The sequence below is a fragment of the Saccoglossus kowalevskii genome, chromosome 9, assembly GCF_978046115.1.
Source record: "Saccoglossus kowalevskii chromosome 9, keSacKowa6.1, whole genome shotgun sequence".
Lineage (NCBI taxonomy): Eukaryota > Metazoa > Hemichordata > Enteropneusta > Harrimaniidae > Saccoglossus > Saccoglossus kowalevskii.
This window is the reverse complement of record NC_140649.1, coordinates 26,721,672-26,743,888: the sequence shown is the minus strand read 5'-3', so window position 1 is coordinate 26,743,888 and position 22,217 is coordinate 26,721,672. Positions and strand designations below refer to the sequence as shown.

Genomic DNA, 22,217 nt, shown 5'->3' with positions numbered 1-22,217 from the left:
TGGAAAAGAATTCAGTGAATATTCAACAGATTATTGTTCATGAACCTGCAGAATTTCTGAGAAAATGTTGGAGATGTAAGAGAAACGGGACAGACAGAATGCACAAATAAGAAACTATAGTCCCTTTTTTAGGCTGCGCCTGAACAGGGACTAAAAATTACTCGCATCAGGGACTCATAATGTCTAATGTATGTACCAAGTATGAACAAAATCCATCCATAAATGCCAAGATCTGGTTTAGGAATGCCAGAAATGTTTGATTTTTGATGATGAAATAGCCGCGATTTTGAATTAGATAGTCAAAGCAACATAACTGTATATCTATGACATGATGTACCGTATTTATCCGGGTAAGCGCCCATGCCCGGGCAAACACCCACCTGCCCAGGGGGTCTTTTCTGGTAGTTTCGCGTTCTGCCTCGAGGGCAGCGTGTTCGTGGCTGTTTACATTCATTTTTCATCAGAATTATAAAATGTATATTAAAGCAAAAACAGCAGTTCTCTTTTTGAAAAGGGCCGTTTGGTTTGTGTTTCTTTAGAAACGATTCATGCAAATCTTACAGCATATGTAGAGCAACAAAGCAAGTGTCGCACTCGCTTTAGCAAACCGTACCAGGGAGAGTGGTTGAAAGCACGTTGTTTTGGCTTTATGAAATATTTGGTAGCAGCTTGCGAATCCATAACTAAGGCCAGCAATTTTGCAATGTCACGCCAAGACTGCCAACTTTTTTGCCTTCTTTCATCACAGCTATTGTATTTCTGTCATGAAAATTATTCTTCTGTCGTAGAAAAAAAATCTTCCTATTTCAAGCCCACCGTGACATAGTGACATTCCAACCACTGGAACTTGCTGAATGATAACTTTCACCACGATTAATGAGCGCCTAGTCTGATAAGAAAGCGATGTTGACATGACCTCTATGATGAAACACTAGTAGTGATGTCATTCTTAGCCAATCGGTAAATACGATGCTTAAAGGTCAAAGATGATTGTCAGACGGTAAACAAAAGCATCGTGTGAGTCGTTTGCCGTGATCCCATTTTTTTGTCTCTTTATTCTGATTAGAATTGTGTGGAACGACATCGAAATCGGTACTCTGCGCCACCGGAATGCGCCGGCGCATTTCCCAAAATAAGCATTGTGCGTCACCTAGTTGCGCCACCATTCTGTGCCATATATATTGAGAAAATTCATACTGTGCCCCATTCTGGGTTCAAAATGATTGATTTTCAATCCTGTTTATCAACGCAATCATGACGCTCATACTATTGGGAAATAAAAACAGAATTGTACCAGGGCCACCAAATCCTGAATAAGATAAACCGTACCATGACAGAATGATTGGGCGAGTGTATTTTTTTTCGAGGCAGCGAGAATGAACCGAGACATTGTTTACAAAACACTACTAACAATAAACTATCTTTAATACTGTTTGGTGCTGGTGTGGTGCATGCAACGGCCGTCGGCACCTTTTTGTCTCGAAATCGGTGTTTCTTTCTCGTTTTTATGATTCAACTACTCAAATTATGTCCAAGATAATGGCCTCTCAAAACATAATTTCTGTTTTTGTTCTAATAATTCAGCCAATTCCAAAGATAATGTTTATTTTCATGGTTTCGTGACCTTAGAATTTAACCGTTGAAAGCCTGTGTTATCGGGTGCTATTTATCTGACACTGAGTCTCCGCCCTGTTTGTTTCACAGATTATTTATTTGCGTATCAATAGGTCTGACTCAATGTTACGCTACCCATGGAGCCAAAAAGAGATCTTTTTTTTTAGCTCCATGCGCTACCTTCTTTGGAAATTTGTCTAATTATAGCTAGCCGATTATTTTAATTTACTTGTTTCCAATAGCTTCGTACTTATTTACCAGAAATGTTATATAACAATATTTCACGCAAACATCCAGATTGCGTTGATAAACAGGCTTGAAAATCATTGCCGTCCATGAGTCTATTATTTTACATGTTTAAAAAGCTTGAACTGGGACGCAGAATGGTGGCGCAACTAGGCAGCGCACAATGATTATTTTGGGAAATGAGCCGACGCATTCCGGTGGCACAGAGTACCGATTTCGAGCCTCACACATACCTCAACTTCAAGACGAAGCTGTAGGGATTTTGTTCAATCGCAACAGTGAAGCCGACTTGGACTTTTACAAAGATAGCAATGAACGTCCAAATAGAGATCTGAGATGTTTTTCTCAAACAACTATGAACTTTCGTAATTTTACTGCGTATTATTATTATTATTATTGATCTTGTAATGCTGTTGATCCGGTATTTGTCAAAACCGGAAATAATTTTACGCAGTTTAACCCCTGACATTTTAATTCATTTTGAGTTCACACGTATTGGGCGTGTTTGTCGGCAAGGAAATCCTAATTCTTCACTGTCAATTGTTATTATTTCTGGTTTATTTGTCACATTCTAAGCAATAAATTATTTCTTGTTACACTTCTAATGCTGCATATTGTTCATTTATTTCTGTTGCATGTCTTCATTTGACATTCTATTCCCTGTCGCAGTTTGATTTGAGTGTTGTCAGTTTTTGCGGGTTTTCGTTTTTTTTTTTTTGCAGGGGGATGTCACCCACCCTAATTTTCCATGTTCAGGACCCTGGGCGCTTACCCAGATGAATACGGTACATAATCAGTCAAAGCATGGCAGAGATGTGGCCCTAAAACTGCATTCATTAAAACAAAATGGCTGACAGTCGTCTATTTTAAATCTGATCTGAAAAAATAAAATGACATGCATCAAGGTCCCATAATGTCTAACGTATGTACCAAGTTTGAACAGAATCCATCTATAAATTTGTCTACACAAAAATGGCCATCTTTTGGCCATTTTGAATAAGATAGTGAAACAAAATGATGTGCATATGTATAATACATTTTGTATGTGTGATGTTTGTGTCATGTAGTTTTTTTGTTATGTAATTGTGTTTGTAGTTTTAATGTAATCCGTCCAGGTCCGGACTCGCGCATGGACGCATGGATGCATGAACACACACACACAAACGCAGGGGCCAATAAATAAATCCCTGTTTTCAGACTGCATTCGAACAGGGACTAAAAACATTTTTCAGACTTTTCCACAAGAGCAGACTTGAATTTTTTTAATAGAATCCAGATCTATATAAATTCAAAAGTATATCTACATCTACGAACAATAAAACCTATTGAATCCTTTACATCTGAAGATGTATTTTTTCAACTTACCTTCGATAAGACAATCTAATCCCCCATGTGATGCAAGACATGAACATCCATATGGATCAGAAACACAAAACATTCTTCCTTTACAAGCTGTACCTGTATTTTTTTGTGAACATCTGCGCCCACATGACTTTCCCCAATAGCCTCGTGTACAACCTAGAATATGGAAATATTTGTAGATAAATAGCATATATTGTTTTATTTTATTTACAATGTTAACCAATAAACTGAAACTTGTAATTTTGAAGATAAGGATTTATCCCTTTAAAAACTGTGAAAACGGTTCAGTCTGATAAAACATGTTTGTTACAAATTTAGGATAAGGAGTTTAAGATCTTCTTTATGACACTGGGATATCAATAATTAAAAACAAAACTGGAGTCACCAGAGAATTTTTTGAAAAACAAGAGCTTGAAATGTCATGGAAAATGGACCAACTTGAATATTTGCACAGGGCTATATAGTGAAAATTATTTATTTATATCTTGAAATGTTGCCCAGTTACATAATATTAAAACGTTGTAGCTACCTTATACTAAAATATGTTTGGATATTTAGAGTAGTAACAAATTCCCACTTTGGTCCGTCGTTGTATTGTCGTCCTGTACTTCATTTAGGAATTCAGACTTCCCAGATTGCGTAAAAATAGAAAATTCACGATTTTGACATGGAAAATGCCTGGACTAAATCATTTGCTGAGGGACGGCCTCTTAGGTCTGTGCACTGTAACTTGCAGCACATGGACCTAAAGCCGTTGGGCAAACAAAAAAAAAGTATGTTTGAGGTCTTCACTTTTTGATAACATAATCTCGGTTTTACCTTTATTATGTCACCCTTATAAGTGAATAATTCAAGTTCCCCTCAAGAGTAAACAATGGTTAAGTTCAATTCCACAGTGACTGTTTTACTACAATTGGAAACTGTTTTGTGTCATGTACCTTAAATGCTGCATTTACTGGAATCTTGCCGATATCAATTTGTTCCAATTTCCATAGCTAACAGCAAGGTAATTCACAAGAAACTACAAAACTATTGCTCATGGAAAAAGAGTAAATTACCATCATGATAATGTTTTTGACCTTTGTCGCCATGTTTATTCATATTATTTACATCACAAATATCGGTTCCCCAAGAGTTTGTAATAAAACTGAATTCATGTCCTTCATAAAAATTCATAAAGGTTTGCATCGTTTCAAGCCGTACATGTATACAAAATATGTTTTTTTTAAATGCAGTCTCTAATTTTCACTGTTTAGCTGTTGCTATGGATACAGCTTTCTCAGATAGGAAAACACACTACTGTAAACTCCATAGCTGGTATTTTTGTGCAGTTAACCATGCAATGTATGAGGTGGCATTTGTATCCACAATAGTATTAACATATACCGGTATTTATATTTTCACTTTGCTTTGTCTGTAATTACATTTCACCTGATTCATTTAGTAGGTTTATTACTGTTCAGGTGAGTACTGTCTTCTATTTAGGCATCAAAGACAATTTCTGAACCAATTTCAAGCATTTCAAATTACATTAAAGTTTTGTAAACTGAACACAATGCAATGTGTCTCATTCATCAGGGATAGAAAAACAATTATTATCTTCATCACAAAATTATTATAAAACTAAATAATTATGTATATATTGATACTTTCACAACTATCCAAATCAGTTTAGCCACCGTGATTTCCTATTAAAATTTCTTTGCAATAACTATACATTGTATAAAAATAATCATGCAGTATTGCAATTAAACTGATTTATTTGGCATGTTACAAGGCATTCTGCTGAAGACAAGACTTATTTATTGGCGATCCGCTCCGCTAGGATTGCCCTTATAATCACTTTTGTCGTTTTGTGTGTGTGTGTGTGTCTGTGTGTGTGATTTCCAGTGTTTTCACGCATTACAAAATGTATTTCTTCTGTGATTTTTTTGGCTTGGCCGATTTCACTAAAACTTGGCAGGTAGGTCACACATTCACTCTTGACTAGTTATTAGGAAAAATCTGAAAATTTTTGTTGACCCACCGTTATCATAGCAACAGCCTAAAAACTGATTTTTGGATAGCTTCGCGCCAAATGCATCTCCTCCTACAAATTTAGGATAAAACACTTCAGACATAGCTCATTCTACTCAGCTTGAGTGTGGGCACAAAGTTACTATTTGAATTTTTGATATCTTTTTTCATTACCGAGAAATTTGACCCCAAAGTTGGGGTAACTTTTCACCAGCAACGGCTTTTAACTCCTCTGATTTTTTCGGCTCAGCTGATTTTGTTCATACTTCAGAGGTAGGTCGTACCGTCACTAATTGGAAAAAAATCCTGGCCCACCACTGCCATTGCAACATCCAAAAACTGATTTTTGAATACTTTCGCCCCAAATGTATTACTTCCTACCAGTTTTGTAATAGCAGTGTTCAAATGATCATGCTTTTTATTTTGGCTACGTTGCACACTGGTAAGAGATCACCGGTTCCGACATTGTTAAACTGTATCAACGTAATTCCAACACAACTGTGAACTTTGAATGAACTGTAAATGCTGCCTTCAATCTAGAAAATACTATTGCAAAACGGTTGGAAATAATAAATGTAACAGCAGAATACGTCCTAGAAATAAAATAAAGTGACCTCTAAAGACTGAATGTTTTTTGCGAACTTCGTATATGGGCCAATCAGTTATAAACTGACGTTCATGTCCTACCATGGAAACAGCCAAAAACATGTTGCTTGTTTTTGAGTGGAGCAGATCGCCAATCAGCCTACCGGCTTGTATCTATTACTTGTACATGTAGCTAGAGACACAGCTATCACAGCTGTGAATGTTCCAATCAAACCAGAGCACCATTACATATTTCTGAATTTATCAAATAAATTCCATATCTTATTTAATATACATCTGTCATTGCTTACAGTTTCAAGCAAATGTCATCAGAACATTCATCGCATCGCACTGAAGTGTCACTGATGGAATATTTTATATTGCAATTTCGTTAAATTTTAATTTTTTGTATTGCAAAACATTAGTAATAATAATATATATATATATATATATATATATATATATATATATATATATATATATATATATATATATATATATTTCTTTATTGCGAAGCTACTAGTAGCAAATTTGAAATTATAGCTGCATTGCGGGTTTCAGGCCCAACATGGCCAGGTATGTACAGTACATGTATTTGTGTTGAAATGGGCATAGTGCGAGTGGTTAGTGCAGGTAGCACTAATCTGAAATAGTACTAGATCTCGGGGGAAAATGGCACTAGATCTAGTGCTGAAATGTACACAGAGCCATGGTAGTCAGAGTTCTTGTTGTTTATTGCAGGTGTTGCAAATCACTTGCATAGCCTTTATTTACAGAAACCTTTACAAGCTAATGACACTAATCCCCAGAAGCATCAATGTGTAGAGCAGAACTTTCAGACTTGCTTTCATAAGGCATTGATCTGAGCTAGGCATTCCCATAACGACAAAACTAATATAATCGGGTCGGCGAATGTACCAGCGACTGACAAAGTATACCAACCCTGTGTACAGAGTCCCAACAAAATGGTAACATCACTAAATTACTGACTGCGACATAAATGCTACTACTGATGCGTAGCAATAGTAAAGATAATGATGCATTGTTTTGTGAAATTTCCTTTCTATTGTATAACACAGTTAGAAAACGACACATCAAAAGAACAAGTTTAGTTCATAGCCCGCTATGTGCATTGACACGGTGGTGAGATCCAAATCCCAGTTGCAGTTCTATTTTTCCCGAGATTGTTTTTTTTGGATGAGATATTTGTTAGATATTTACTAACTATATATACTCTCTATATACTATACAAGTATATACTAACTATTAAGCTTCTGAGACGGACCATATATGGGACTACGAACATTCACCGTGACACAAAACCAGAACAGGATACAATGAAGCTAGCTTTGGAATTGTTGACATGATGGAAAGAAATTGACATACATGTATATACGGCGGACATTTACGTCCTGTGGTATGGGCGGAGCTTAGTATTCTAATTTGACTGATTGGACCTTCACTAGATACACATTCCATTCAAAAGGTTGTTACAGAAATGGTCTGCAAATGTTTCTGTGGGAACTGTTAGTGTGTATGATGTAACAGTTTCTAGATATGAATGCAACAACACAAAGGTTCTTCTCGATTGCTTTGACTGTCGGAAAAATACAGATATTGTAAACTTTCTGACAAAGTTGGCATCAATGGTTTCACATTCAATATGCATAGAAAAAAGATTTGTGCGTAAAATTTATGATAAAAACATCAATAGGTAACCTGAAATTATCATATAATAAACACACAACAGAGTTATGCTAAATATGTAGTGGCACAACACTCTTGATGTTGGCTTATCATAATGCATTGTGGGAATTGAAGTTATCGGATATACAGTCATGTATATCAATTAGTCTTTTTGAGTCAGAAATGAAGTATTTGCCCGTAGTCATAACACTGATGTGCGTGCCTCGGTGTTCTTTTTTTATTTCATTCAGTTGGCCAAGAAATGCTGTTATGTATTTATAAATTTACTCATTTCACATGTCCATACTCATTTCACATGCGTGTAGTTTGCATATGAAAAGGGTTGCGATAACAATGCCACTCGCACAGTGTATATTTTACCCCTAGATCTAGTACCATTTCGAATTATTTCTACACACTAACCACTCGCACTATGCAAATTTCAACACATGTACATACATGGCATGGCCTATTAGCAACGTTCCAAATTACATTTTGTAACACTATTTGGCTGGTTTATTACAGTTATACATAACAATGAGTACATATGATCATATAAGGCCAACTGATATGTTAAAACATTTTCTCTTGTCATTTTCATTTTTTTTTTTACTTACGGTCGATGGAATGTATCAGTGTACAAACATACCTAGTAACCTGACAAATAACTAGAAAACGTCAAACTTGATTTAGACAACCTTGGAAATATCGACATAAACATAGAGATCACACAGAGAGAGGTGGCAATAGAACTTGACACTTCAACCGACTTCATCGACCACAATACAAGGGACTGTGATTATGCAATACGCTGTTGATCCCAGTAACTGGCTACGCCGGTTTTAAGGGATACATTATCAACAATGCATGCTGACCAGTTCCCCTGCATACATCACAAGGAGTATTTCAGTATGCAAGTCTTCTTTTAAATACATAAAAACAAGCGACCTTGTGGCCGAAAGAGCTCCGCTGTAATTGTTAACTGTGAGTTGGAAACATAGGTTGGAGTGATGTTGATAAAGTTTGGCACCATAAAAGAAACTGGTCGTTGTAATATTACCAGTTTGAAGAAATGAAGATTGTAGAGTATGTTATGGCCAGTCAGGACAAGTTTTTTTAAAACTCAAAATAGAATAGAGATTAAAAGAGAGCTATGCAATGTTGCACATGTAATCAATCTATAATCTGATAGGCTGTGATCAGTAATGGTAGAAACAAGACATTTTTGCAGCAGGAATCCAGGTAGTGTTAATCTTCGTTACTGTGACATTGAAATGACTTCCATATTTTTGAAAAACATTGGTCCAGGTAGTTCAGTACCCAACAATACACTTATCTATTACATGTACAGTCCATGTATTACACATAGCCCATATATAACATGTCATATGGAAAAGTTGAAAAAATGAAATAAAATTCACAAATTTTTTTTTTAAAATAAAGAGAACCCACCCGTCCATGTGTCTACATTATGAATCTCAAAGCAATCTAGCAGGCAGTTTTGGAGAAGAAGTCAAAAATATGCACACAAAAAACATGAAATATCTACTAAAAATAGACACTTGCATATGGTCTCATGAAATTAGTAAGTCAGAGTCTAGTCAATGTCAAGAACATTCATGCCGAATTTCAATGCAATCTGACAAGCAGTTGTAGAAAAAATTATTTTCCACCAGAAATTACAAAAATATTCCCTAAAAATAAAGATTTTAATGTTATGTCATGAAATGAACAAATATGTAAAATCTATAAAATAGCAAGGTGATCGATCCGTTACAATTTGGGAGAAGAAGTTGCATGAATAAAAGTTGACAGACGACATAAAAAAGACAGACGACAACAGGTCCAGTCAACCCATGAGCTCCGCTCGGTCACCATCAATGATAACAACAAGTTGGTTTACTACACTTGTCTCATTGATCTGATATGGTTCTCATGATCGGCAGTATAAATCATTTATATATTTAAAATGTTATTTTGTCCACTTACATGTAATTGTATGTCTAAAATGGTTTATTTCAGCCAAATTAGAATAATTGCAATAACAGTTTATCATTCTGATAAGAATTATTTTTACCACAGAATACACCTTGATCATTTATGTAAGCATGCATGCACAACCAAAAGATCAAATATTATTATATTATTCACTAGCTCATTATTCGTTTTACCTATATTACAGTCATCTCCTTTAAATCCTGGTGGACATATACATTCTCCAGTGTCTGAATCACATATACCTCCATTATAACATGTAGGACAGTTAAGTAGACATGTATCACCATATTTACCATTAGGACAACCTGTAATTAGTTAAGAACATCACAAGTTACATCTCAGACTACTATAGATGGACTAGCAACGCCTATTGTTGTAGGTGTGAATTTGGATAGGATGCGTGCAGACCTTGCTGGTAGTTTATTGACACATAATAACCTGAAGATTCCCGAATGCACTTTGTGTGTTTTTGTAATGTCATTCTAGTGCCAAACACACATGCGCATACTTTTCAATCTAACCAGAAATGAAATCTGTGTGTTTTGATTGTCATTGTTTCTGTTCAAATCAGTCAATTTTGTGGTGAGTTACAGCACTTTTAATATAGATCTTCTACTAAACATATAATGAGAAACTTTATAGGAGTATTTCTCATTATTTTGAATTTTCCCAGAATATGTGAAAATTTTTCTATAAAGGTCAAATGGCAGTGTTGGCGTCGACAGTGTTCCTTTCTGTACATTGATCCTTCATACTAGTTTTTGTGGACAATGTGTTTGTAAGCTTGATATGCTAGCGTTCACTGTCCTTGTAACAAAGGGCGGGTATTTTTTTCTTGGTTGCTATGTGATGTTTTATGAGAATGAGAGTAAATTTACTTGCGCGATGCATCTAGAAAGAATGCCATTTTTATGAAAAGTTTATTCATGTCTGATTTTTTTAAATCGGCCAATCTATCACTAAGTTGTGTTGTTTTTCCAAGGAATTTCTATAGGCTCTATTTCTATTGGCCCACTTATGTTTTAGTTTAAATTGAAGCCTACTTTACGATCTTTGCAATGGTATTAAAAGTATCCCCCCCCGGAATACTCCGGGCATGCAGTAGACGACAGAAACTTGAACTGTTTTCAAGTTTGTTTTTTTCGGTAATAGTATTGCAAGACTTCCGGGTATATCTTTCGCTATTATATCGGTGTCATGGTTTTGAGACAAAATATATCCTCTTCAATCAAGACTTTTTCAATTTCAATTTCAATTGAAACAATCATGGACTACGCCTTTGTGAACACGTACACAACTTAAGTTCCTGTGACGCCATTTTAAACAATGACCTTTGGCCAGACAGTTTTTGAATATTCCCGATGGCTCCCGAAGTACGTCCGTAATGCTGACATCGGAAATATCAGCTCCCGTCAGCAGTCCCTTCAAAATACCTCCATGATTTAACCAAGAAAAAAAACTTACGTCTGACTATAAGTCTCATAAAACCATGTAATCCGTCTTGTCGTGTTTGATTAGTATAACATTCATAAATTCCCGCATCTGATGGTTTAGCTGATGTAATAGTAATACGACTTTGTTCATTCTTTACTTCTATATCCACACCATTATGTTTCCATTTCAATTGTGATTCTGTTATTGATGTTGATTGTATGGTCATTGTCAGTGTTACATCATCTCCCCAACTCACTGTCTTGGTTTGACTCTCTGGATATATTAAAGCTGCAGAAAATAAAAGAGAGATGGAATTCATGAACACTGTAATCACCTCACAGCAATGTTGTAGACTATTGTGACTACACAGCAATGTTGTAGACCATTGTGAATACACAGAAATGTGTGTTGTAGGCTATTGTGAGTACACAGCAATGTTGTAGGCTATTGTGAGTACACGGCAATGTTGTAGGCTATTGTGAACACATAACAAAGTTGTAGGCTATTGTGAGTACACAGCAATGTTGTAGACTATTGTGAATACACAGAAATGTGTGTTGTAGGCTATAATTTGTGAGTACACAGCAATGTTGTAGGCTATTGTGAACACATAACAAAGTTGTAGGCTATTGTGAGTACACAGCAATGTTGTAGACTATTGTGAACACACAACAAAGTTGTAGGCTATTGTGAGTACATAGCAATGTTGTAGGCTATTGTGAGGACACAGCAATGTTGTAGGCTATTGTGAGTACACAGCAATGATGTAGACTATTGTGAATACACAGAAATGTGTGTTGTAGGCTATTGTGAGTACACAGCAATGTTGTAGGCTATTGTGAACACATAACAAAGTTGTAGGCTATTGTGAGTACACAGCAATGTTGTAGACTATTGTGAATACACAGAAATGTGTGTTGTAGGCTATTGTGAGTACACAGCAATGTTGTAGGCTATTGTGAGTACACGGCAATGTTGTAGGCTATTGTGAACACATAACAAAGTTGTAGGCTATTGTGAGTACACAGCAATGTTGTAGACTATTGTGAATACACAGAAATGTGTGTTGTAGGCTATTGTGAGTACACAGCAATGTTGTAGGCTATTGTGAGTACACGGCAATGTTGTAGACTATTGTGAACACATAACAACGTTGTAGGCTATTGTGAGTACACAGCAATGTTGTAGACTATTGTGAACACATAACAAAGTTGTAGGCTATTGTGAGTACACAGCAATGTTGTAGACTATTGTGAATACACAGAAATGTGTGTTGTAGGCTATAATTTGTGAGTACACAGCAATGTTGTAGGCTATTGAGAGTACACGGCAATGTTGTAGACTATTGTGAACACATAACAAAGTTGTAGGCTATTGTGAGTACACAGCAATGTTGTAGACTATTGTGAACACACAACAAAGTTGTAGGCTATTGTGAGTACATAGCAATGTTGAAGGCTATTGTGAGGACACAGCAATGTTGTAGGCTATTGTGAGTACACAGCAATGATGTAGACTATTGTGAATACACAGAAATGTGTGTTGTAGGCTATTGTGAGTACACAGCAATGTTGTAGGCTATTGTGAACACATAACAAAGTTGTAGGCTATTGTGAGTACACAGCAATGTTGTAGACTATTGTGAATACACAGAAATGTGTGTTGTAGGCTATTGTGAGTACACAGCAATGTTGTAGGCTATTGTGAGTACACGGCAATGTTGTAGGCTATTGTGAACACATAACAAAGTTGTAGGCTATTGTGAGTACACAGCAATGTTGTAGACTATTGTGAATACACAGAAATGTGTGTTGTAGGCTATTGTGAGTACACAGCAATGTTGTAGGCTATTGTGAGTACACGGCAATGTTGTAGACTATTGTGAACACATAACAACGTTGTAGGCTATTGTGAGTACACAGCAATGTTGTAGACTATTGTGAACACATAACAAAGTTGTAGGCTATTGTGAGTACACAGCAATGTTGTAGGCTATTGTGAGGACACAGCAATGTTGTAGGCTATTGTGAGTACACAGCAATGATGTAGACTATTGTGAATACACAGAAATGTGTGTTGTAGGCTATTGTGAGTACACAGCAATGTTGTAGGCTATTGTGAACACATAACAAAGTTGTAGGCTATTGTGAGTACACAGCAATGTTGTAGACTATTGTGAATACACAGAAATGTGTGTTGTAGGCTATTGTGAGTACACAGCAATGTTGTAGGCTATTGTGAGTACACGGCAATGTTGTAGGCTATTGTGAACACATAACAAAGTTGTAGGCTATTGTGAGTACACAGCAATGTTGTAGACTATTGTGAATACACAGAAATGTGTGTTGTAGGCTATTGTGAGTACACAGCAATGTTGTAGGCTATTGTGAGTACACGGCAATGTTGTAGACTATTGTGAACACATAACAACGTTGTAGGCTATTGTGAGTACACAGCAATGTTGTAGACTATTGTGAACACATAACAAAGTTGTAGGCTATTGTGAGTACACAGCAATGTTGTAGACTATTGTGAACACACAACAAAGTTGTAGGCTATTGTGAGTACATAGCAATGTTGTAGGCTATTGTGAGGACACAGCAATGTTGTAGGCTATTGTGAGTACACGGCAATGTTGTAGGCTATTGTGAACACATAACAAAGTTGTAGGCTATTGTGAGTACACAGCAATGTTGTAGACTATTGTGAATACACAGAAATGTGTGTTGTAGGCTATTGTGAGTACACAGCAATGTTGTAGGCTATTGTGAGTACACGGCAATGTTGTAGACTATTGTGAACACATAACAAAGTTGTAGGCTATTGTGAGTACACAGCAATGTTGTAGACTATTGTGAATACACAGAAATGTGTGTTGTAGGCTATAATTTGTGAGTACACAGCAATGTTGTAGGCTATTGTGAGGACACAGCAATGTTGTAGGCTATTGTGAGTACACAGCAATGATGTAGACTATTGTGAATACACAGAAATGTGTGTTGTAGGCTATTGTGAGTACACAGCAATGTTGTAGGCTATTGTGAACACATAACAAAGTTGTAGGCTATTGTGAGTACACAGCAATGTTGTAGACTATTGTGAATACACAGAAATGTGTGTTGTAGGCTATTGTGAGTACACATCAATGTTGTAGGCTATTGTGAGTACACGGCAATGTTGTAGGCTATTGTGAACACATAACAAAGTTGTAGGCTATTGTGAGTACACAGCAATGTTGTAGACTATTGTGAATACACAGAAATGTGTGTTGTAGGCTATTGTGAGTACACAGCAATGTTGTAGGCTATTGTGAGTACACGGCAATGTTGTAGACTATTGTGAACACATAACAACGTTGTAGGCTATTGTGAGTACACAGCAATGTTGTAGACTATTGTGAACACACAACAATGTTGTAGGCTATTGTGAGTACACAGCAATGTTGTAGGCTATTGTGAGTACACAGCAATGATGTAGGCTATTGTGAGTACACAGCAATGATGTAGGCTATTGTGAGTACACAGCAATGTTGTAGGCTATTGTGAGGACACAGCAATTATGTAGGCTATTGTGAGTACACAGCAATGATGTAGGCTACTGTGAGGACACAGCAATGTTGTAGGCTATTACGAGTACACAGCAATGATGTAGGCTATTGTGAGTACACAGCAATGATGTAGGCTACTGTGAGGACACAGCAATGTTGTAGGCTATTATGAGTACACAGCAATGATGTAGGCTATTACGAGTACACAGCAATGATGTAGGCTATTGTGAGTACACAGCAATGATGTAGGCTACTGTGAGGACACAGCAATGTTGTAGGCTATTATGAGTACACAGCAATGATGTAGGCTATTATGAGTACACAGCAATGATGTAGGCTATTGTGAACACATAACAAAGTTGTAGGCTATTGTGAGTACACAGCAATGTTGTAGACTATTGTGAATACACAGAAATGTGTGTTGTAGGCTATTGTGAGTACACAGCAATGTTGTAGGCTATTGTGAGTACACGGCAATGTTGTAGACTATTGTGAACACATAACAACGTTGTAGGCTATTGTGAGTACACAGCAATGTTGTAGACTATTGTGAATACACAGAAATGTGTGTTGTAGGCTATAATTTGTGAGTACACAGCAATGTTGTAGGCTATTGAGAGTACACGGCAATGTTGTAGACTATTGTGAACACATAACAAAGTTGTAGGCTATTGTGAGTACACAGCAATGTTGTAGACTATTGTGAACACACAACAAAGTTGTAGGCTATTGTGAGTACATAGCAATGTTGTAGGCTATTGTGAGGACACAGCAATGTTGTAGGCTATTGTGAGTACACAGCAATGATGTAGACTATTGTGAATACACAGAAATGTGTGTTGTAGGCTATTGTGAGTACACAGCAATGTTGTAGGCTATTGTGAACACATAACAAAGTTGTAGGCTATTGTGAGTACACAGCAATGTTGTAGACTATTGTGAATACACAGAAATGTGTGTTGTAGGCTATTGTGAGTACACAGCAATGTTGTAGGCTATTGTGAGTACACGGCAATGTTGTAGGCTATTGTGAACACATAACAAAGTTGTAGGCTATTGTGAGTACACAGCAATGTTGTAGACTATTGTGAATACACAGAAATGTGTGTTGTAGGCTATTGTGAGTACACAGCAATGTTGTAGGCTATTGTGAGTACACGGCAATGTTGTAGACTATTGTGAACACATAACAACGTTGTAGGCTATTGTGAGTACACAGCAATGTTGTAGACTATTGTGAACACACAACAATGTTGTAGGCTATTGTGAGTACACAGCAATGTTGTAGGCTACTGTGAGTACACAGCAATGATGTAGGCTATTGTGAGTACACAGCAATGATGTAGGCTATTGTGAGTACACAGCAATGTTGTAGGCTATTGTGAGGACACAGCAATTATGTAGGCTATTGTGAGTACACAGCAATGATGTAGGCTACTGTGAGGACACAGCAATGTTGTAGGCTATTACGAGTACACAGCAATGATGTAGGCTATTGTGAGTACACAGCAATGATGTAGGCTACTGTGAGGACACAGCAATGTTGTAGGCTATTATGAGTACACAGCAATGATGTAGGCTATTACGAGTACACAGCAATGATGTAGGCTATTGTGAGTACACAGCAATGATGTAGGCTACTGTGAGGACACAGCAATGTTGTAGGCTATTATGAGTACACAGCAATGATGTAGGCTATTGTGAGTACACAGCAATGATGTAGGCTACTGTGAGGACACAGCAATGTTGTAGGCTACTGTGAGTACACAGCAATGTTGTAGACTATTGTGAGTCAGACGCCGATAGGTGGTGGGTTTTCCGAGCGAACAGAAAATGATGAAAGGGTGCCAAAGTCTGGGATAATACCCTCTACCTATGACTACCTCCTAGTTGAGACCAGTGACGAAACGGTGTCCTACTTTGCCAGTGCCGCCCCGGAACAAAAACATAACGCTTAAACGGTGAGTATGCCCGGGAATGCTAGACCCAAATTTTTGGGTAAATAGCTTTCAAAAGAAAAGACTGAAACAGTTCCGCATGTGGGCATAAGTCGAAAGCGATATCTGGAAAGTTCCAAGGAGCGCTGACGGAAGAAATCTCGTGCTGCCGAGACTGTTCTATCGCCGATGCGCATGGATACCTAAGGTCGTCCGGCTGGGTCGGTAACCAAAGCCTGACTCGCAACGACGGGATCCTCCTTAAAAAAAAACCTCCTCAATGGATTGGGTATCTCTTAGGTAGAAGTGGTAAAGACATTGTGCGTTCTCCAGAAGCTTGCCGTCAGCACATGTTCGAGGGGGGCACCTGACGCAAGAGCTAATGAGTTAGCAATTGCACAAACCTCATATGCTCGTACTTGGTGTCTCTGTAAACCCGGTGTCGAGGAAGCCAAACGGTTATAAACCTCAAACACGGATGCAGTGATCCACTTGGCGATGGAAGTCGGGGAGACTGGTCTGTCCTGCTTACCCTGGCCATAACACATAAATATGTGCTTGCTGCCATGCCTCGACTGGGGATGACAATCCTTTGTGAATCGTGTCCCGAGATTAGATTCTTGGCGAGGAACCCGATTCATGTCTTTAGCACTACTTGATTGTCCATAAAGGCGGCACACCCGTTCGAGAAGGACAGGGCCCCTAGTTCAGACAGACGCCTACATGAGGTGAGGGCTAGTAGGAAGACTGTTTTCCAGGTCAAATATTTTAGTGGTGCTGATCGGTGAGGCTCAAAGGGCGGTCTGCTTAGAGTAGACAACACAACCGTCAAGTCCCAATTGGGTGGTTCCATCGTTCGGGGTCTACTAGGCCCCTGATTAAGCAGTCTCCTAATAGTAGGACAACCGGCTAGCCTTGTCCCCAGAGAATTATCAATGGTGGGTGACAAGGCTGACCTATAACCAACAATCGCTGCAAGGACAAACCCATTTCGTCAAACAGATGGACGAAAAGTTAGCTGCCAGCCCAACAGAGGGATGGCATGGATCAATCTCCCTTCCACTACACCAATCAGTGTATGCTCATCATTTCGAGACGTAGGCTGTGTTGGTGGGATCCCTGTTCGCCCTGGCCAGGGTGTTGGCAGCCAACTCAGAAAAAACCTGAGCGAGTCAACTGAGAGCCTCGATGCGTGCAAGTAGTACACCACTGGGCTCAAAGGCATTGCGTCATCCGGTTGCGATAGCAGATCCGGTGAGTTCATGAGAAGCACCACTGGTGTTTCGACTGACATTTCCAACAGTAGTGGAAACCAGGTCTTGCTTGGCCCGTTGGGTGCCACCCGCATCAAAGTGTAGATGCGCTCCTGTTGAAATTTCACAAGTACCCAGTGAATAGTGGGAAGGGAGGAAAGGCATACACGTCCATGTGGGTCCACGGGGTCGACAAAGCGTCCCTGGCCCAGGCTCCTGGAGTCAGCAGGAGTGTTGTGTACATCGGGAGCTTGGCATTCCGGGGTGTGGTGAATAGATCTAACTTTGGACCGTCCCACTGCCGAAACAGTCTGGAGGCTACCCTTTGGGGTTTCTGCCACTCTGCGTTCTGGAGACTGAGCCACCACAAGAGGGCATCCGCTTGACTGTTCCTCAACCCTGGAATGTGGTGTGCGGTTACAAAATGTAGCTCCACATTGTATTCCAGGTACCAAATGAGAATTTGCTCTGCTAGGACTGAAAACGATTGGAATCTGGTCCCCCATCCTTGTTGCTATAGGAGACCACTGTTGTGTTATTCATGCAAAGCAAGACCCTGTGGTCTCGCACTATGGGTAGAAAGTGCATCAGTGCTATAAGTGCACTTCTTTCAGTTCGAGCTAGATGATATGGGGGTCCTGAACCCAATGCAAGGGCCATATTCATTGCGCTTATTCGTCAAATAGGTGCGCTCCCCAACCTGTGAGGAAGGCATCCGTTACCCGTAGATGAGCCCGGTGCAGCAACGACGTGTGCGAACCGAGGTCATCATTCTGATGATCCGCATAAGTTCTCGGAGGAACACAGAGGGAACGCTGACTAAGCGTTCGGCTAGGTCGCTTAGACAACTTGCTTGCTGCGATGACTGTACCAAGCCCACCTCTGTGTCGAACTCCAAGCCCAGGAACACCAACTGTTGTGTTGGCTGAGGATGGGACTTTGCTCGATTTACTAGGAAGCCCAACTTGTGTTAGTAGTAAAACCTGTGTTAGTCTCACTGTTTGACTAACCACCTCTTGTTTGGGTTGTGTAGCAACCAGCCGTCTAGGTACGAGTTGATGCGTACCGACGCCCGATGCAGCAGTAGCATCACCTGTTTCCACACTCTGGTGAAAACGTATGAGGCCATGCAAAACCCGAAGGGGAGCACCCTGTACTTCGCCACTTGGCCCAAATGGGCGAATCGAGGGAGTCGGTGACTTGCCTGGTGTATAGCTATGTGTGGGTAAGCATCGCTCAAATCTAGCAAGGCTAACTAGTAGAAACAGAGCACGGAGAGTAATACAGTGCTCTGTTATAGTCTGCTTAAGTCCAGAACGGGCGCAGCCACCTGTAGTCTTTGGAACCACTAACACTTGTGAGTAGAAGTCCGGACTTAAAGCTGGGTCCTCTATCATGTGTATAGATAGTTGTAAGTTTGTAAGCAAACCGTCTACCTCCTGTTGGATTGCTTCTGTTTTGCGAGGATCCCCTGGCAGCGCCCGCCCGTCCCCTTCGTCACAAGCAGAAGCGTCAAACTTGCTTCCCCTGCGAGCTGGGTAAGCGACCCCCGAGGATGAGGGGGATCACCACTTGGTCCTTTCTTCTTGGGGGGGTCGCCGTCACTCTTCCCTCCCCCCGGAAGAGCCAAGACGCTTGCCTCCTGGCTACTTCTGGCCAGTGGGTGGAGACTTTGGTTTTGTCAGCTTGGAGTTCTTTCTGCTTGCCCTTGGCAGAAGCCAAACTGGCTTGCGGGTCTCACCTGTACCAACTGGTTGGTGGGATTCAAATGCACCGAGACTGCTCCTTCCACCCCAAAAGAAAGAGGGTGGGAGAGGTTCAGTCTGAGTAACTGAGGCGGTGGTGCACCAAGTGAAAACAGCCAAATCGCATCCCACTGTACAGAAGCAGCCCCTGCCAGGAGAGCCAGATGACACTGCAAGATATCCCACATAGTCATGTGGTGTCCCACCAAATGGCTGTGTCTGCTGGTCTAGGAAGATGGAGGTGCAAAACAATGTGTTCCAGTGGGCTGGCCACAACCCGAAGGTTGAGGGTCACCACTCTGCTCTCAGGGCGTGGATTGTTTCCGACTGAACTGTTGAAATATTCCACCACGTGGCCACCATGAATGACAATCCTTGGTGTACATTACCTGTGTCAACAACTTTACTTCCCATGTACTTCATGTACAGATCTACATGTAGTTTGTGGCCCTGAATTAGTTTCAATATCTCTAAATAAGGACAAGAGTACTTCTCATATGACAATGATACAAATAAAGTGCAAGAATCCAGAAAAATATTATCAAGTTTTTATTATCATACATTAATATTAACAAATCGTGTGAAATTGAACTTTTATGTACAGAGAAACACATATTTATGCTTTGGTTGACAGCACTTCTCAAAAAAAAAAAAAAGACGACCTGCAAAACTTTATACAATTGTCAGACATGCAGCGAATAGTATGCTTTTGTAATATATGCAGTTTCAGTGGCTTTGCTTTCCGAGAAAAAAATTCTGGCTCTGCACCTGAAAAAAACAAAAAAACATTTAGTCAAAAGTAAGCAGAGGTTGTAGTATATATGCTCCCAATATACTGTTTGAAAGGCTGCAAGATGTAACAGCACAATACATACAAAAATGTATGCAGATGATATATGAGCAGCTCCACCAAATATAAAAATATTCTTTCCATAGTTATGACTCTAATGTGATCGTACAAGTTTATTGTGATTCTATATGTGTTTGTAATATTATTTAGCTTTATTTAGCATTCTGTTTAGTTGGTTAACTTTACTGTATCTTAATGTAGTTTATTTTATTTTTATACGACCATAAAACAACTCACTGTAGTTTGTTTTAATGTTGAATAAAAATTAAATCAGTCACTGTATAGTGGTGACGTATTGCGCGAAATTGTTGCAAGGACAATACTTTTCTCGATTTGCGTGTCGTCGTGCGTCGATAAAAAATGCATGGAATGGTCGGCAGTATCGATCAAGTTCGTCTAGTGTGACATTCGTGGCTGGCGACAAGATGCCGTATAATCGTTTAAATAGACGTCAAGGAGGAGTGAAAGGCCATAATTTGGTGCTACAATAGACGTCATGAAATGTTGGAAAATTACAGTCAATCAAAAAAACTGTTCACATGACAACAAAAAATATTCACTATATTTATTATGCATTATTTTGTTGTTGGTAGCAAATGATCACGGTACGGTAGCTTACTTGTTTTCGAAGTGTTGTAATTGTTGATTAGTACTCAGTAGTGATTATATTAACGTACAAAAAATAAATTCGTTGAATTGTTATGAAATGCAAGTAAAATTCAACTTAGTTTTATCGTAAGCAAATGTTTTCGGTTACATGTTAACGCTCGATGAGACAATATCCGCCATGTTATCCATGCCCACGACGCGTGTTTATTGACCAGATAGGTCAAGTCGCTAATCAACCAATCAAAATGCTGGATGGTGCCCATGTGCTCAAATTACCATAAAGCATTTAAATATGACAGTTCAGCGACCTCTCGGTGAAAGCAACACGAAAGACCAGATTTACCGATGTTTTAGTGCGATCTTTTGGCTTCATTTCTCATGGGGAAAAAGGCATGATTTTTTTAATCGGATTTAGAAAAATAAATAAACGTACCGTCCCAAATAAAAATGTGTCGGGTGGAATTTTTCTGTGGAAAAAATAAACATACCGGTACGTTTATATTGGGACATTTAGCGTTGTGGGCAAGCTCTCCTGAGTAGCGACATATTTTTAACTTCGCCTATTGCGTGATCAGTGGATTACGTAAATAAACCAACACTTTCAATGAGTACATGCCGACCCAACTAAACTTGTTTATGGCTGTTTATGAACAGCGAGGACGCATCTCATAGAACAATAGCAATGGAAATCATAAACAAATGTAAATGTTGCGGAAATCAAGCATGGCGATAATGATTTTGAGCGAGGCAGAGTCTGGCAAGCATCTCAGAGCAGCATTGCGCCGACACCACCACGACGTTTGAATCCCGGTGAGAGCACTGCAAACCTCTTAAGTCACGAGGTAAACTTTCAATTTACACAATACATAATCGGTCCCTACAACCATAATAAAAAGGCAGTTTCTCTGGCGAAACTCTCGACAGATTAGCAATAGTTTCTCACGATCACAAAACCCGAGACACAAACGATAATACAAAGTGTACAAATACCATAACAAGCACAGTTTCTTACCTTTGAAATTGACGAGACACAATTTTGTCCATAGAAGCGTTGCGCAAATAAAGATACAATTCCGGGATACAATATCCTCACAAAATTGACTGATTTCCACCGAGACGAGAACTGCGTAAGCGTCATCAAAACTCGGATTAAAGTCGGGTAATTTCGGGAAAAGTCGGATTTTGAAGGAAAAATGTTAAAAATCAAGGAAAAACACAGTGAAACTTTGAAGAATCGAAAAAATAACTTAATGTGCACCATAGCACCATCAATTTCTGTCTCTGTACCAACTCTGAACTGAATTGGATCACACATGTGTGAGAAAAAGCTGGTAA

General features: G+C 39.0%; 1 protein-coding gene and 1 long non-coding RNA gene across 2 annotated transcripts in view; both read right to left on the bottom strand.

The window, feature by feature from the left end:
- Nucleotides 1–22,217, bottom strand: part of LOC144359600 (tyrosine-protein kinase receptor Tie-1-like) — a 72,505-nt gene that overhangs the window by 27,471 nt on the left and 22,817 nt on the right. The window contains exons 3-5 of the mRNA XM_085504050.1: nt 10,972–11,229; nt 9,681–9,812; nt 3,226–3,378 (exon numbers count right to left, since the gene is read on the bottom strand). Of these exons, the coding sequence (XP_085360176.1) occupies nt 3,226–3,378; nt 9,681–9,812; nt 10,972–11,229 (543 nt within the window). The remainder of the gene's footprint in view (nt 1–3,225; nt 3,379–9,680; nt 9,813–10,971; nt 11,230–22,217) is intronic.
- On the bottom strand, nt 19,950–22,027 carry LOC146739122 (uncharacterized). The gene is made up of 2 exons (XR_014930422.1): nt 21,895–22,027; nt 19,950–20,191 (listed from the first exon to the last, which is right to left on the bottom strand). It is a non-coding gene; the product is annotated as an uncharacterized LOC146739122 (long non-coding RNA).